Consider the following 18,598-nt stretch of genomic DNA (forward strand, 5'->3'; position numbering starts at 1 on the left):
TCTGGATGGGCTCAGAGAGAATTACAATTTAACCCATCCCCAAGCTCCAAATGATTATTTTAGGTCATGGGACCAGATGCCACTTTCATGATCTTTCCTGACACCTCTAATTTTGGCTAAGAATCAAAAGAGTTGTTAAGATTCTCTTCCACTCTCTGACACATCTAGGTCAAAACTGTGTATGTGAGGTGTCTCCAGAATCTTCTATCGTTGCCTTTTAAAGGCCCCTTAGACACAGACTGGATATTGCTGCATTCAAACACATTTCCACCACAAGAATTAAAAAGTACTAAGTATACTTTTATTCTACTCTGTATCAATGAGACACACACACACACACACACACACACACACACACACATGTTTGGATCATTTGATAAGTTGTAACATTCCAAGTTTTAATAGTATTACAAGGACATAAATGATCATTTCCTGAGTTAACAGTGCAATGTAAAATTTAATCTGTATTGCTAAGAAGACATTTTACGGCATAGAAACATGATCAAAATGATCATTTACTTTATCATGTCATAAAACACAAGAGCTTACTGTAAAACAGTGATACACTTTAAATGGTAAGGAAGTTTGTGACTCATCACAAAAGACTCCTGTATGGACTTGTTGCCATGATTGATTCCAGGTCAGAGATCAGTAGTAAAATAAGTTATGGTACAAAATAAAGTCAACAAGTCATCTATACGGAAGGAACATTTGATTTCATTGAAGAAACTGAAACCTGGATTTTAGTTGACCTTTTAGTATGTACAAAAATGTGCTCTTAAAAAATCCTAAGTAATCACAAATTTAGACAAAAACAGCTGAATAAAGGACAATGACAGCTTTTCATTATGCTGTAAAACTATGGATCTCATCTTTGGAAAAGTTCAGCTCATGCAGCAACCTGAAAAACAAATACAGAGTACATGTTTCTTTGGGAAAATGTTTAAAAATAAGTAAGATCAAAGTTTATCATCTTAACCATAGTATTTTTTTTTCATTTTCCCTGCTTAGTATGTATTTTCTAGGAAAAAAAACTACAATTAACACTTCTAAAAAATTAACTATTATTTTTCAATATCTCCAAATATCTAGTCAGTGTTCAAATTTTTGATTATCTAATAAGTGCCATAATTTTTAAGTTTGTTTAATGCCAATTTAAGTCTACTCATTGTGACTGGCTGACGTCTTTTAGGTACCTTTTGAACTACAATATCCCTTCTCTCTCTCTGCTCTGCAATTTCTTTGTTGACAAAACCAGGTTTTTATGTGGCGAGCCTCCCAGAGTCTTCATTTTGCCTAATTTTTGTGGTGTACTTTAATAATATGTTCTGATGCCCTCTTTTCAAAATATATGTTCTGGGGTACCTGGGTAGCTCAGTGGGTTAAGCCTCTGCCTTTGGCTCGGGTCATGATCTCGGGGTCCTGGGATTGAGCCCCGCATCGGGCTCTCTGCTGGGCGGGGAGTCTGCTTACCCCCCGCCCTGCCTGCCGCTCTGCTTACTTGTGTTCTCTCTCTCTCTCTCTCTGTGTCAAATGAATAAATAAGTAACAATTTTTTAAAAACTTAAAAAAATATGTTCCTAAGTCCTGTTATTTCCCACAATTTAATACCCTGATCCAGAGGCTTGATTAAATACAGGTTCAATTCTTTTTTGATAAGACTACATCATAGGTGGTGTTTTTCCATCAGAAGGCACATAATACCTGACTGCCTCTCTTTTTGGATGCTAACAACCATTGGTGATCTACATACACATCCATTAATTCATTAGGGACAGAAGTTGGTGACACATACTACAATTCTTTCTTCATTTATCACCTAAGGAATTCTACAGAGAAAAACAAACTTCTGCAAATTTATTACGTAATTACTCAGTAGGAGAGCTCATACAGAAAAGGCAAATAATGCATATTTTCCCCCTTTATTCACCAGTTTTCAAAGTAAGGAGCTGATCCCCTTGGCATTCTATCTTCATTCTCCCAAATTGAACAAGAAAAGCAGAAATACTGCTCAAGTATATTATAATTCAACTTGTAAAACATAAAAATAGAGACTGAAATCTTAGAAGTAGCTCTTTAAAATGCTGCTGGAAACAGAGAAAGACAACGACCATAGGGTTTCACTCATGTGGAGTTTAAGAAACAAAAAATGAACAAACAAACAAAAAAGACCAAAAAAGAAAAAAAAAAGACTCTCGAATACAGAAAACAAACCAGGGGTTGCCAGTGGGGATGAATGACATAGATAAAAGGCTCAAGAGCCCACTTATTGTGATGAACACTGAGTAATCTACAGAAATACTGAATCATTATCATGTATGCATGAAACTAACATAACACTGTATGTTATAAAAAAGAAAAAAATGTTGCTGAAAATAAAAACATTTATTTATTAATCACTGTATGTAGTCCTATGCTAATCATTTCATATGCCTAAGTATTATTATTTATTCCCTTGCACAGATGAGTGTACTAGCTTGGAAAGGCTGAATTGGCTCTAGAACACCCACTTAGTGATTTCCAGATCACTATAAGTGGTAGAGTTGGGATTCAGATTCAAGTTAGCAGCTTCTAGACATACACACATATTCAGACAAAGTAATAGTCTGGCACAGGAGCCATAGGACCAATGGGGTACAACAGTCAAGCCTCTTGCTGGCTGAACTCATCCAACCCTTCCAGCCATGCTCGCTGTCCCTCACTGGCTAGTGGCTTCATACTGGCCATGCCAGTCTTGTCTTTGGAATATCTGACTCCTCAGTGTGTCTGCTTGTTCCTCTGCCTACCATACCCTTCTCCACCTCCTCTGACCGGTGACATTTTGGCCATCACTCAAAGAATGGGTCTTCCTCCTCTCTCTCCAATACATACCCCTAGGTAAAAGTAAATTGCCTCTTCCTGAATTTTCAGAACATTTTGTTTTTACCTCTTGTAAGAGTGTTTATGATATTCTGAGTCCTATTTTAGTTATCAGTGTGTGTATCTGTTTCTACCACTAGACAGTGTGGACCTCGAAAGCAGAGATGGTTTTATTTATCTATGTACTCTATAAGTGGGTACTGTGTAGATGAAAGCACATTAACTGAGCAAGTAGTTATCTTGCTCTTTATCTATATTACAGTAAGATCCATTTCTGAGTCTTTCTCTGTTATCACATCATACAAATTTAACAAATTTTCACCAACATGGAGAGTATGTTTGATATGGTTACACATACGTAGCAGACATGAGATTAACTTTGGAGGGCCTCTGGGAGGGGGCCTCAGAGTCATTTTTCAGGACAGCAAAAACTATGGTAGAATAAGAGACCCAAGTAACTTCCAGGTAAGAGATACGCTGCATCCATTAAGATGGTTAAGGCGAGGAAGTCAAAGAAATGAGAGACCTAAACGAGATGCCACAAGGGCAGGTGCTATGAATTGCAGGTACAGGCAATCTTCAGAGATACTTTGGACTCGGTTCCACATGACTGCAATAAAGCAAATAGTGCTAAAATGGCAAGGCAAATGAATTTTTGTTTTCCAATGCATATCAAAGTTATCTTTGCACTACAGTCTAGTAAGTGTGCAGTAGCACTGTCAAAAAAAACAATGTACATGCTTTAATTTAAAAAATTCTCTCCTGCTAAAAACTGCTAGTCATCATCCGAGCTCTCGGCAAGCTGTAATCACTGATCACAGATCATTGTAACACACATAATAATAATGAAGAAGCGTGAAATATTATGAGAATTACCAAAACAGAGACACAAAGTGAGCAAATGCTGCTGGGAAAATAGCACTGACAGACTTGCTCACTGCAGGGTTGTCACCAACCTTCAATATGTTAAAAAAAAAAAAAAAAAAAGGCAGTATCTGCGAAGCACAATCAAGTGAAGAGGAGCAATGAAACGAGATGTGCCTGTACGAATGTGAATCAGGCCACAGCTCTCAAGCAACTCCATGCAGCATGCTCAAAGGTGAGCAAAAGCAGGGACCCATAGATGACGATCAGTGACAGCCCCGAGCAATCCTAGGCAAGCCAGCTGGGGCAGCACAGAAAGATTAGCTCAGAGGTAAAGTTGAGAAACTAAAACTGGAGAATTATAGTCAATTTTAAAAATGTAGGTATATGAGGATCTTGGCTACCTTCTATTTAATTCCATACCCACCGAGGCTCCGGTGTGCAAGGTAGTGGGCTAAGCCTTGCACACACGGCACAAGAATGAGAGGGAAGAGCCTGCAAATAGCCCATCATTCAGGGGAGAAAACAACCCACTTATTTAGGAGGCTGGACAAGGGATTCTTCCTCAGTCAGTTAATTGCACGAAGTGGTCTTAAAGACAGTCTCTTTCAATGCTGAAGAGTTTATGATTCCCATCAGGTAAAAGGATTATTATGCTACAATCTATATAGTAAGTCTTAAGATACATCTAAAATAGCAGTGCCAATAAAGTTGAAGAATGTATCTCTTAACCTTTTTCTTCTGGAAAATTATTTTACTTCAAATCATATAGTTTTCACTATAATTTTAATAGTTTTAACTCTAAAAGATTTTAAAAGTTTATAATATTTTAAAAAATTTAAGTTGATAGTGCTTAAAGAACATTTTTCTGAAGGTATTAAAATCCACAAACACACTTAAATTTAATTAAAATACTTTTTTAAAATGCAACATGAAAAGAAACAGTTCTCAATGTCTTTATTTATTGAGGTTAATCTTTTTCTTAATTAAAATTAAAAATAAGATAGCAAGAGAGGAAACTATCCAGAAAATGTTAGGTGTAGCCATATTTCAAAACAAGGAAAAACCAGGCATTTAAGGCAGTCATATTTTAAAATCACCTAGACTGGGATGCCTGGCTGGCTCAGTTGGTTGGACAACTGCTTTCGGCTCAGGTCATGATCCTGGAGTTCCGGGATTGAGTCCCGCATCGGGCTCCCATCTCCACGGGGAGTCTGCTTCTCCCTCTGACCTTCTCCTTGCTCATGCTCTCTTCTCACTGTCTCTCTCTCAAATAAATAAATAAAATCTTTTAAAAAAATAAAATAAAATAAAATCACCTAGACACCCAATAGTAGCTACATTTAATGAATTATTTTAAAGTGTTATTTTAGATTTAAATCAGGGCAAGGTGAATTTCAAACAAGATGAACACCACCACTGATGTTTCATTATGCAGACTCGACTCTTGGTCTTTGCTTATTTATGTTCTAGTCTCTCCTGTCTTGCTATCTGGCTTTCAGTCACTGTAATTTACTAGATTTTGCCTAGTTGCAGAGAATGAAAAAAAGCCAAAAGCTATAATGAGATGAACAATGCTTACTAATCGCTCTATGTTCTGAAGCTGTGGTGTAAGAAGAGGTCGAATCCTATGTCCCACCTAAGACTGTGGCACCAAACTCACGAGTATGTATCCATACTGCCTGTCATTAGCAGAGATCTTCACTCCCATCTAACTCCACGCATAAACCTGGGCTCCAATCTCCCCCCTGCATGAAGGTTAAAAACTTTACTATTTTCTTAGGCTGTAACAGACATTGCAGTGCCGCTGTGTATGAATGGGAAGAACAGAGAGCTAAGTCAATTGCTTTTTATAAATGATATGCATTTCAGAGTTTTGGGTATTCTTTTTCTTTTTTTTTAGATTTTTTTGTTTATTTGACGGACAGAGATCACAAGTAGGCAGAGAGGCAGGCAGAGACAGAGAGAGAGAAGCAAGCTCCCCGCTGAGGAGAGAGCCCGATGCCGGGCTTGATCCCAGCACTCTGGGAGCATTACCTGAGCTGAAGGCAGAGGCTTTAACCCACTGACCTACCCAGGCACCCCGAGTGTTGGGTATTCTTTTCCCTACCACAGTACTACTCACCTTATTCCTTGTTCTGTGAATGGTGTTGGTCCACAAATGCATATGAGGACTTTGGATTTGTCTAAACTTCTTTTCAAAAATTCAGAAAGAAGAGCTGGTGAAATGTGTCCCCGCTTGCCATTCCATTCAGAAGTAGGTGCTGAGAGAACAAATTCAACATCAAATCTAGAGGAAAGAAACATTTTTTAAAAAATCTATTATTTTAAACATATTATTAGCATGTTTCAAGTTCATGAAAATGTTTTCTTTTTCCCCCTTGAGAACAACTTAATGCAAGAAGAGTGATACACTTCGAGAAAAGCACTAGAATACACTGGAAGCAAAGACTTAACAAAAACATACAGGCAAATGCATATTTACTGAGGATTAGCTTTCACTATGGATAAGAAGAGTAGTCTGGCGTTATTTACAGGATTCACTAGAAAAAGACTTCCAAGGGGTCTCAGAGAACTCCACGTTTCTATTAATAATCTGCTTGTATAACCATAAGAGACTCTTAATGTCACAAAACAAACTGAGGGGGGTTGGGGGGAGTGGGGTAGGTAGAGGGTGGTTAGGTTATGGACATTGGGAAGGTATGTGCTATGGTGAGTGCTGTGAAGTGTGTAAACCTGGTGATTCACAGACCTGTACCACTGGGGCTAATAATACATTATCTTTATTAAAAAATTAAAAAATTAAAAAAATAATCTGCTTGTATAAATCATAGTACAGGGCAATTACCAATGACATGTGCATTTTAACACATAAGTGCACGTGCAATTAACGACCTGAACCTCTCCAATGAATTCCAGACTCAAGGGCCTATTTGACTTCTTACTATTGCTGTCTCAATCGCTTCAACCTCAACTTATGACCTCCCTACCACACTCCTGATGTTATCCTTATGAGTGGTGCCATTGAACTTGGTTGCCAAAGCCAGGGATTTATCCTGGATAACTTTTCCTGCCTCACCACTCATAGGCACACCCTCGCCAAGTCCTCGCTCCTAACCGTGTGTCTATCTGATTCTGTCTTCACATGCTTCCCATCCTCTTTCTTTCCGCCAATGCTCCTACCATGCCCCACTCTTCAGTTCTTAGCTCAAGCATCATTTCCACAGGGGGAAGCATTGCAGCCCATCAGTCCTTTGTGGTGGAGACATGTCTCCCTTTCCCTTTTCTTCAGCTTGTAAATATGTGGTCATCAAGATGACAAGTCCATGAAGTCCACCTTCCCCATTAGATCATGAGCTCCATGAGAAGAATGCTTTGGCTGTCAATGTGCCCCTAATGGCTAACACCCAGGAGGTGCTCAAACACTAAGAAATGATACAGGAAAAAGGAAATGTACAGAATTAAAGTCAGAAAGAAGAACATCAAGCTAAGTCTCACCATGTAACTACAGACCATTTCCCCCCATAGTTCTGTAATCTGTTGAGTGAACTACTGGTAAAGAATCACAGTAAATTAAACATTTTATGTTGTACCTGCTCTCCAAAGTAGCAAATGCCAATTAATTCTTCCCACTTTTAGTAGCATCAGATCAAATGATTTTCTACCATTTCCACTGAATAACTGAGATATTTTCTCAAGACCAGCAGAAATGAAATCATCCATTAATGTCAATCTTAAGAAAAAGCAGAAAAAAGTTTCCCTTGCGAGGGGGTCAGGGGAGCCAAGCATCACAAGAGAAACAAGAGGGATCTGGTGCTGCTCTCCCTCACATTGCTCTGCTGCCGCTGAGTCCCCAAAACAGACTGGCATGAAGCACGACAGACCAACTCAGAGTGCCTGCCAGGGGTGAGAAAACCAGTCCTAGCTCTCACCCAGACCCCAGCCTCTAGGTCTTATTTGCCCATGTGTAGGACAAGGTGGGAGAACTCTATGATCCTTATTCTAGCATTCTGATTTTATATTTAAGAACCCTACAGAATTACCTTTTATTTTTTTTTTTAACCTCTGAGGCTCCCAGGTAGTTTCAGCAGCACTCTAATCTACTCTGTACAAAAGAGCTTCCCAAGGGCCACCTGGGTGGCTCAGTGGGTTGGGCCTCTGCCTTTGGCTTGGGTCATGATCTCAGGGTCCTGGGATCGAGCCCCGCATCAGGCTCTCTGCTCAGAAGGGAGCCTGCTTCCTCCTCTCTCTCTGCCTGCCTCTCTGCCTGCTTGTGATCTCTCTTTGTCAAATAAATAAATAAAATCTTAAAAAAAAAAGCTTCCCAAAGACTTCCTTTTACTAACCAATTTTTTCCTTGTTAGCATGTAAAATTAAGATAGTTTTAGATAATTCTAGAATGTTGTATTTGTTTACTGCTCCATGAAGGCAGGAATGCTTGCCTGCCTTATTTAATATTGGATCTAGGAAAGAGTGCAAAATGCCTGATGAATGAATAAAGAAATGTATTTACAAAGCAGCCATATTGGTCAAAAATAAAAACTGTACTTTTTTTTAAAATATTTTATTTATTTATTTGACAGAGAGAGAGATCACAAGTAGGCAGAGAGACAGGCAGAGAGAGAGGAGGAAGCAGGCTCCCTGCCAAGCAGAGAGCCCCATGTGGGGCTTGATCCCAGGACCTTGGGATCATGACCTGAGCCGAAGGCAGAGGCTTTAACCCACTGAGCCACCCAGGTGCCCCTGAAACTGTGCTTATTTTTTAAAAATATTTTATTTATTTATTTGACAGAGGAGAGACAAAGCACAAGCAGGGGGCAAAAGGAGAGGGAGAAGCAGGCTCCTGGCTCAGCAGGGAGCCCGATGAGGGCTCTAGCCCAGGACCCTGGGATCATGGACCTGAGCCCAAGGCAGACACTTAACCAAATGAGCCAACCAGGCACCCCTAAAAACTGTACTTAGAAGAACAAAGTCATGTGTTGGCATCTATGAAATCACATTAAAAAATGTACATGAACTCGTAAGTGCATTTTTCTGGGAAGACATAATCCTTCATCAGATTATCAAAGGAGACCCAAAACAGCTGCTGAACTACTATCTTAAGACATTCCCAATTACACATAGACAACTGGATAAAAGATAGCAACTGCCTTGCTAAATTAAAGATAAAAAAGTGTCTCCTCTAGCTCTATTTCCAACAAGTCTGTCACTGGAACAAAACTGTGAAGACATATAAATCAATAGCGGTGTCCCTCTCATCTGAAAAAAAACCTCACAATTTTCTTTTACCTCACAATTTTCTTTTACTGAGATGTTTAAAAAAAAAAATAACAGCCTATCATTGACATACTTTCTGCAGGTATCCACTGGAGGGTGGTAAATAACTGAGATCTTTACATAAATGGTGTAAACTTCTCATACATTTCATATTTATTCACACAATGGTCCCTTGACTGTAACTTTTGGGCACTCAATGAAAACAGTGAACGGTCACATGGATGCAATTTTTAGGGATATTGTAAAAGGCTGCTATCTTGCTTATCCCCTTCATAGGACTAGAAGAGCTTACACTGGAGTAGGAGTCATATCAAGTTAAGACTCAAGAACACTTAAAAGAGAGACTCCTTTTTAACCTATCAAGACACAGATGGTTACTATGGAATCCTCTCTTCTGGTTTATTCTGGAAGAAGGCCAAATTGCCACCTGAAACAATTACAGTCTTGAGGCATAAGAATAAAAGTTCCAAAATTCCTTCCTGCCCTACGATTTCAAAATGCAGGAAAGGTCTAGAACTCTTGAAAACGTTACCTGACAATAAATTTAGATCATCTATAAAGTGCAAAGCAACGTAAAAAGAGAATGAAGAGAGAAGAGACCTGCTCCTAGAAAATGCCTGTGTGTTCTAAATGTCAATGGCAGTAAATAAGCTTGTGAAAAAAATTCTTTTAGAGTAGATGGATAATGATCTGAGATGAAATATCTTGACATACAAATGTATTCATTCAGTCTAAATCCTGTGCAGAGCCTGCAGTCATCCAACAACCAAGTCCCTCCTCCAGGCAGTCAGCTTCTGAAACCTACCTCTTTCACAGTTCTTACATGCGTCCCCTACCCTTCCATGTTTACTACCACAACTTCACTGAAGCCCTTAGACCTCTTATCTAAAATACTGCCCTAAAGGTGCCTGGGTGGCTCAGTCTTAAGCCTCTGCCTTTGGCTCGGGTCATGATCCTCAGAGTCCTGGGATCGAGCCTCGCATCGGGCTCCCTGCTCGGTGGGAGGCCTGCTTCTCCCTCTCCCACTTCTGCTGCTTCTGTTCCCTCTCTCGCTGTGTGTCTCTCTCTATCAAATAAATAAGTAAGATCTTTAAAAAAATGAAAAAGTAAAATAAAATACTGCCCTAATACCCTCAGCCCAAATCTATCTGACACATCATTGCTATTAGTTCTCCTAAAAACCCTGATCCCATCTTACAACTTTGTGCTTTTGAAGCTTCTGTGATTGGTAACTGCCCAGAGAATAGTATTTTAGGGTATCCAGGGCCTAAAAGAAAAATACTAGATCATATGGTATCTGTCTTTCTCATTTTCTCTATTCCCCTTACTATTATACTCTCTAGCTCCATCCATGTTGTTGCAAATGGCAAGATTTCACTTATTTTGTGTGGCTAAATAATACCATATAATTTCACTCATACATGGAATTTAAGAAACAAAACAAATGAGCAAAGGAAAAAAGAAGAGAGAGTGAAACAAACCAAGAAGCCGACACTTAACTACAGAGAACAAACAGGTGGTTACCAGAGGGCAGGTGGGTGGGGGATTGGTGAAAAAGGCGATGAGGAGTAAAGAGTGTACTTATCATGATGAGCACTGGGTAATGTACAGAATCACTGAATCACTATACTCTATACCTAAAACTAACAGAACATGTTAATTATACTGGAATCAAAATTAAAAACTTAATAAAAAATACCAGAAACAGCAAGAAGACTTGTTATTTGCACACAGGAAAATAACTCACAAAATAAATAGCAAGGGATTAAAATTTGATAAAATATATACATTATGCAAATACTTCTCAAAATGAATCTGATGAAATACTGTGTGCTTCCTGATGATGAATGGTAATTCATGAGAAAAGGCTAACCTATCAAATGAGTTTGGGACTACTGGGTTAAGAAAACTTAAATAGATTTCTTCAGAATTTCTCAAAACCTTGCATTGCTAATTTCTCAGCAAAACTTCAAGGAGGTAATATGGTATATATTCTTTCTCAAATTTATTTATTCACAGAGCCCTTTAGCGGGGAACACATGAACATTCCAAAAAACACATTCTAAGAAACACACCATTTGAGGACCATCTGGGAGGAACAGAGTGCTTAAGGGTCCAGATTAGGGGTCCTCATATCTGAACACATCATAGGCTGGAGAAAAAGAAAGGGGTTCGGGCACATTTCCATTTACTTTTGACTCTCAAATCATCGGCTTTTGCTAGATCAACTGGACTGAAACACTGCAAGTCCTAAGGCAGATACCAGAGTACAGAAACAGAGCCAGTCATTATCTACAGAGCCTGTGGGTAATAAAGGGAGACAAGCTTCTTTCCCATGTGGCCAGAACTTCCCATGCCCACTTTGTACACACTTACTTAATATATGAATTACACTCAAGGTCTTCCACTCCCTGATTTTAACCTACCCTGTTTCTTTGGCTGCAAAAGGAGAGGATTTGAGGTGATCACCACTAAGATTCCTTCTAAATAGATCTAATTAATGGTTTTATTTTTGCACAGAGTTATTTCACATTGTTCTCCATTATGCAATGTATATAGTTCAACAAAACTGGACCGGGCTCTTTTGCTAAATGCGAAATCACTCAACATACTGGCCCTTATGGTTTTTTGCTCCTAAAATCCTATCACCCAAATTTCTTCTCCTGTTCACAGAAATGTAATTGCTTCCCAAAGCTCAGCTCCAAAGCCCCTTCTTCCATTGAAGTTTTGCCATCCCCACCCTCACAAAAACAGAATCACTCTATAACCTTTGTAACATAGGATTTGTACCTCTCAAAGTACGGTCTTTACTGTTACTACTGACCTTCGGGACTTCTCCACCACTAGGTCCTCTTACTCACTCTGTATCTTTTCCCAACATTAAGAATGCTTTTCACAGACATGTGAAGTGAGGCACATGATCCACTGGTGCCTGTAACGGGGTACACACCACCGTCCTTTGTGCCCCCATTCCTTTGCTGCTTGGAATCCCTTTCCTTTTCTCTTTCCCATATGCCCTAAACATTAATCTCATCCTTTCTAAAGGGAAAATAAAGACACTAACATATTGAGTGTGTGGGGTGCAATATTCTGTGCTGGGTATTTTATCTTTCTAGAGCTTATTTGCCAAAATATATCAATAGCCTTGGTATTCTTTGACCTGTTGATTCTTCTGATGAATTTTTATCCTTTATAGAGAGGTACAGAACAACTTCTAATCAAAACAGCAGGGGATTGGTTAAGTAAATCATGGTGTGCTTACATGATCAAATACAATGTAGTTATGAAAAATCATGGTATAGTGCAGGTTTTCCCAACTGGCACTTCTGGCCTTTGGGGATGGGTATTTCATTGCAATGAGAGTCTGTCCTGTGTGTTGTAGGAAGTTAGCCGCCTTCCTGGCCTCTACCAACTAGATGTCCTCAGTGGTGATGATAAAAATGTTCTCAGACATAAATGCCCTCTGAAGTTATGGTGGCAGACAAAAATTACTCCAGATGGAAAACCACTGCTTTAAAGTAGTCTAATGCACAGAATAGGCATAATACTTAAGTAGAAAATGTAGTTATAAAACATACAGTCAGTATGACTACATTATTTAAAAAAATACAAAACAAAAAGATGAGTGTGGGGGCACCTGGGTGGCTCAGTTGGTTAAGCAACTGCTTTCGGCTCAGGTCATGGTCCCAGAGTCCTGGGATCAAGTCCCACATTGGGCTCCCCGCTCCATGGGGAGTCTGCTTCGCCCTCTGACCTCCCCTCTCGTGCTCTCTCTCATTTTGTCTCTCTCTCTCTCTCTCAAAATAAATAAATAAAAATCTTAAAAAAAAAAAAAAGATGAGTGTGTGTCTGTGCACACGTGTTTGTGTGTCAGAAAGAGAAAGAGCGCTTAACTAAAAGAAGGTTATTTTCTCCAAAAATGACTGCTCTGAAAGTGAAGGAAAACACTTGTTATATTTCTATATTACAAAATGTTGCCCAGAAGTCAATCTCCTTGTCAAGCTATCCTAACCCTCAAAGATCATTCTGCAAAAGCTGAGAACTCACAGAGCTAGGGCATTCTGCTGGGATGGGACCTCATGCATAACACTGTTCAGTAGTCAAGAGAAAGATAAATGAAGTTCAATTTGCATTCCAGTTTACAAAGTAATTAGCTACATCCACTACCATACATATTTGCTTTCTGTTTTCTCTAGAAAAAAAAATGTGTGAGATTTTGCTAGATTTGAAAAAATTTTTTTTTAAAGATTTTATTTATTTACTTGACAGAGATCACAAATAGGCAGAGAGGCGGGGGGGGGCAGGCTCCCAACTGAGCAGAGAGCCCAATGCGGGGCTCAATCTCAGGACCCTGGGATCATGACCCAAGCCAAAGGCAGAGGCTTCAACCCACTGAGCCACCCAGGCACCCCAGATCTGAAAGTTTTTTGAATGGAGTCTTAACCACTGGAGTTAAGAGTCAAGTGTAATAACATATTTGGCTAAAATTCAAGTAAGCTATTTTCTGTTCAAATTCTACACTTAATGGAACTTGATTGAAATAGAAATATCCAAAAAAAGTATTTATGATATACTTGTGTTCTGCAATTCTGTGAAGTTTAGCAATGTGGGTCAATGAAGAGATATATCCCCTGGATTGCATGTGAAAATAAGCCAACACAGTATGTTGTTCACTGTTGTGTCCCTGTATGCAGGCACATGGTAGAAGCTCCCATGTATTTAATGAATGAATGAATGCTACACATATGCTAATTCTGGGTGAGGCATCTACATATACAGTACCTCACTGACCTCCATACCCAAACAATTCTATGATGTAGGTATTGATATTCCTATTCTACAAATGGAAAACTGAGGCCTTAAATGCTAACAGAAACACAGATGTGAGTAACTATAATAACTTTATATCAAATCTAAACTTTTGCTTTCCTTTTTTGTATGGGACTTAACAATCAACATTGCTACAAAACCCATCAATAAGCTTTTAAGGTTAGCTTTCTTATAAAGCCTCAGAATATGGTAACATTGCAGAGAGACATTCCACAGCCATCTATACAAGCACAGCCTTTATGTCTCCAGGGATCATAAATCATACAACGCTAGAGGTCAGTGCCTCAAGCAAGGACAGCTGCGTCTCTAGGAAGAAGGAGAAGGTAAGTGAGCAGAGAGAGAGTGAGAGCACAGAAGCAAGAGCGGAGAGCAAGAAGAGAAGGAGAAGGAGCAGAAGAGGAAGGGTAAAGGCAGGCCAGAAGTCAGAACACTAGCGCTTTTCTCTGCAAGGTGGAGAGGAGGACAAGCCTGGTGAGTGCTATCAGTCCAGTCACCCAGATGTGAGAAAACAAAAGTGGGGCCTTTCCTCATCCTCAACACTTCAGCCTATGCAATCCACCAACCCAAATTCTGATCATGTACACCAAAACAAAACAGAATGAAAGGAAAAACACTATATTTAGAGGCTGTCAACAGATTTCTTTAGACCAAATACTTCTTAAATCAAGTTTAACTCCTACTGAAAGACTAAAAGGACAATGTCTATTCATTCAAATACTGGTAAATGGATCTTCTTGTACAAGGGAACTATCTTAAAAAATAGCTTTGTTAAAATACTGTCAGAAATACTTTAAAAAAACCCCTAAAGTAAAAAAAAAAAAAAAGCCTAGCTATGTATGCTGTTTAAGTTATTTAGTTAGGAAAACTGGAGCTCGAACAGTTAATACAGAAACGAAACACATGTAGGTAGAGTTCTTCGAAACCCAAATCCACATATCTGAGGTAGGGCTTCCCAGTTTTCAAGGCACTTACACAATCTTCTCTAGTCCTTGCATTATAGCCTTATGAAGTAAGTAGGAAATATGTCATTATTTTATTTTGAAGAGACAGGCTCAAAGAGCTAAGTAATTTTTGAATAAGTTCCAAACCACTGAAGGGTAGAATGAAAACTCAAAATTAGGGCTTTAGGCTTTTTGATACATACTCTTCTAATTTTCCACTTTGAAAACAGTGAAAAAGACACTTGTGAACCCAGGAACTGGTATTTCTTTAAACCATGATCTAAACTGCCATATAGCTACCTGAATCATAGTTAATATTCTTAGGTTTATGGTGTAAGTTTGTAAGAAGACTAAATACTTAAGGATAAGTAAGTTCAAGTCATCCTTAATTTGTGAATGTTACTTATGAAGAGAGAACGATGGAGGACAGAAGGAGGAAAAGCAAGAGGAGGCCAAGGCTTCCCTTAGATAGGACACTCAGAAAGTATTCAATGAGAAATGGAGCCCCAGAATAGCTGAGTTTCTGACATCTTTAACTCTAACTTTCAAAAGGGCCTAGAATTTTATCTGTACTGCATGATCCTCAACATATTTACTTCAGATATTTTGTGTGAAGTCCTTTCAAAGGACTGAATTTCTTACAAATAGCTTCAGAAATGCTTTAGAAAGTATGACACCTAGTCCAAGCCACTCTTCTAAAAAATTCCTTTAAAATTTCCTACCACTTTTAAATCTGTTTAGAGGACTTGGGGATATGCCTGTTTCAAAAATCTTATTTCAGCTGACAGTGCTAGGGCTTTTTTTCAATGAAACAGATTTTCATGTTCTCTCGTTTTACCACAGTTTGGTCTGACTCAGACTTTTCTCTATTGCCTATCCCAGCATTTCCCAAGGTGTGTACTGAGGACCACAGTCATTAATAAGCATTAATGTAAATAGACAAAAATGAAGAAAATCTTAACACTGTATATAAAAAAGCCCCCCATCTTGAAAAGTCACAGTGGACATTAGCATATTAAATGCTCTAAGAAATTTTGTACTAAAGAAAAATACTTATTTTTGCTTGGTCCATCTCATCACATTTATTTGATTTGTGCCCACTATAACAAGAACATCTTGAAATATCGAGTTGGGTACACTACGTCATTTTCGATGAAACCCAACTCAGTATAAGTTACACAATGTAAAGCCCAGTATATATTTTATTGATACATATATGATGTCATGTTAATCTTATTGAACAATACTTCTTTGGAGGAAGGGTATTAACATTACTTACATTGAGAGAATTATTGCTTAGCTTATTTTGTTTTTGAAGAAGCTTCCTGGCCAATTAAAAACTCCAATCAAAGGAGTGAAGGCCTAGACTGACTACACATTTTTGAACATTGAAATGCAGAGCTAACACCAGTTTAATACCTTTTATCTTTAAATGCTAATTTCTCCAACTGGCTTCTCCAAATTATATCATCCTCTGTTTTATTGAAGAACATCAGCTTCACTTTCCTTAAAAGAAAAAACAACAACAACTCAAAAAGAACTATTTCGATTACATTTAAGATACGCATGAATGGAAAAGTCTTAACATAAAGTGGCATGAAATGTTTTCTTTAATGCCAATTAGGTAACCAAAAGTATCCAAAATAAAAGAATCAAGTTAGTAAAACAGCTAGGGCTGGAGGACATAGGGTAAGAAATGATAAATTAGGGAATGAGCATATATCCATTAAGGTCCACTGAGTAATTAATTTAGAAGACCTTATACTAATCTAACAGCCTCACAAAGGATAGTAATTAAAAAGATAAAAGTACATACCTGAGACTGGGTATGTTAGTCAAAGCATAATTCAGTATTTTAACCATTGGTGTGAAGCCTGTTCCAGCTGCCAATAAAAAGAGGTCTTCTAATTCTTGGAACTGGGATGTTTTAAAATTGCCCTCAGGATTGCTTAAAGAAACAGAATCTCCTAAACAATGAAATATAAACTAAATCAGAAAAAAAAAAATCAGGGAAACTGAAGTTAAGCTAGTTGCATTTTGAACACTGATGAGTAAAAGTGTGAAAGCATAACTTTCAGACTATTAATCTTAAGTCCTTTAAAATATGTAAGGAGTTTTGAGAATACTCATTAATGTCCCCAAGTATACTTGGATTATATCATTCTAACCAAACTAATAATGCTCATTTCCCATCATTATTTTCCCAAACCATCTGGAGTATCTAATTTACAAACTACTGACAAGCATTTAAATATAATTTATCAGCATAAAATTGATTGCTAAACTAAACTATAAGCACCTCAAAAGCAAAGTCCAAGTATACCTGCCTTGTACACTACAAATGGAGTATATACTCAACTATTTTCATATTGATTCTTAGCCAGAGCAATAAAACTAGGAGAGAAAATTGAAATAGAAATGTATTCTATAGTCATACTTCAGTAAACGTGCTAACTTCACCTCCATCAAATCTTTGAAAAGACCTATTGATTAGAAAAACTCTTCTGAATTTAATGCCTATAAAAACAAAGACCAAAGACCCATACTTAGAGCATGCTACTTCACAATCTAGAATAAGAATATTCAAGAATAATTATTTGCAGTGAATTTGATATAATCACTATATACCACTCATATAAGAGAACTGCCTTTAGGACATTTCAGAAATTTCCAATGTAATTTTAAAAATAAAAAAAAAAATTAAGCAAAACATTTTAAAAACATTTTAAAAATTTCAAATACTTTTCTCTCCCTGCCCTCAATGGTCATAAATCTTCCTTCTTGTCCATAGCAGGATAGTAAGAATCCTGCAGTAACTGATGAATTAAGTATTATAAAGGAACAGAAGCTCCCTGTTCTAGTTTAAAAGGACCGTATTAGAATATCTTCAGGAAAAGGTCAGTCGGTTTTTTACTAAAGATGCCTCAAAGAATGATGCTAGCTTGAGAACTTCTATGAGCACACCAGTCCTCCCAATGTCAGAAGACTGATTAGACTCAGGCAAGGGGCCCGATTTTAATCAAGTTCACAAGATATTAAAGTAAACCTGCCAGAACAGTGACTGATTTATGGAAGGCTCTCTGCACCCAGCGACCCGAACCCTACACACCCCAACCAGGGCATCTCATTCCCAGGAGCAGGGCATTTGAGGGGCCAAAATCATCATTAAAGGGTTGCTTGGTGAAATGGAATAGAAACAAAGAAGTGGATAATTTCATAGAGGAGCTCATTTAGGCCGTGATGAGGCTTCGTGAGTGATCACTACCCTCTAAGTGGCACAAGTATTTGTGCTATGTCTAGCTCCCCTGGATGAAGCTGAAAAAACCACTGATCTTGTTCTTTGGGCTTTCCCTTTCCACACTCTACGCTAATTCTCCACCCTGCTCTGTTTACACAGTCTCTATAATTAGGATATAATAACACGGGTTCACTTTCCACAGGCCGTGTTACAGTCATGTGTCTATCTACCACAAGAGGAGAGTCACTTTCACTAGATTTGCAGGCATTCCAAGATTCTTTAGACTCACATTTGACTTATGTAATCAAAGAGGACTAATCACACCCACTATCTAAAGACTGGCTTAACTTTCACAACACAACAGATTTTCTTTATTTCCAAATTTTAGTGAGCTACTTAACTGGTACCTCGATGTTACTGGTAATGTTGTGTTAGAAACAAGAAGAGCACTTTTACTATTAAACAAAAGGCAGTGAAAAGTTGCAGATGCAGAAAAAGGAACAGGGGGTCTTGAAATCTTACTAGATTTCATGACAGTCTTTTTTATTAGTTCTTTCAAAGTACATTTATTCAGAGTCTATTATGTGCC

At 38.2% G+C, this 18,598-nt stretch overlaps 1 protein-coding gene across 2 annotated transcripts in view; it reads right to left on the reverse strand.

Annotated features, from left to right (window-relative positions):
* Window positions 1-279: 279 nt before the first annotated feature.
* LOC122904922 (cytochrome b5 reductase 4) overlaps window positions 280-18,598 on the reverse strand; it is a 92,120-nt gene continuing 73,801 nt past the window's right edge. For both annotated transcript variants that reach the window (XM_044246270.1, XM_044246262.1), the window contains 4 exons: window positions 16,588-16,738; window positions 16,191-16,277; window positions 5,849-6,013; window positions 280-901 (listed from right to left, as the gene is read on the reverse strand). In XM_044246270.1, the coding sequence (XP_044102205.1) occupies window positions 847-901; window positions 5,849-6,013; window positions 16,191-16,277; window positions 16,588-16,738 (458 nt within the window). In that variant the 3' untranslated portion in view covers window positions 280-846. The remainder of the gene's footprint in view (window positions 902-5,848; window positions 6,014-16,190; window positions 16,278-16,587; window positions 16,739-18,598) is intronic.

This window comes from Neovison vison, chromosome 1 (assembly GCF_020171115.1).
Source record: "Neovison vison isolate M4711 chromosome 1, ASM_NN_V1, whole genome shotgun sequence".
In the NCBI taxonomy this organism is placed as follows: Eukaryota; Metazoa; Chordata; class Mammalia; order Carnivora; family Mustelidae; genus Neogale; species Neogale vison.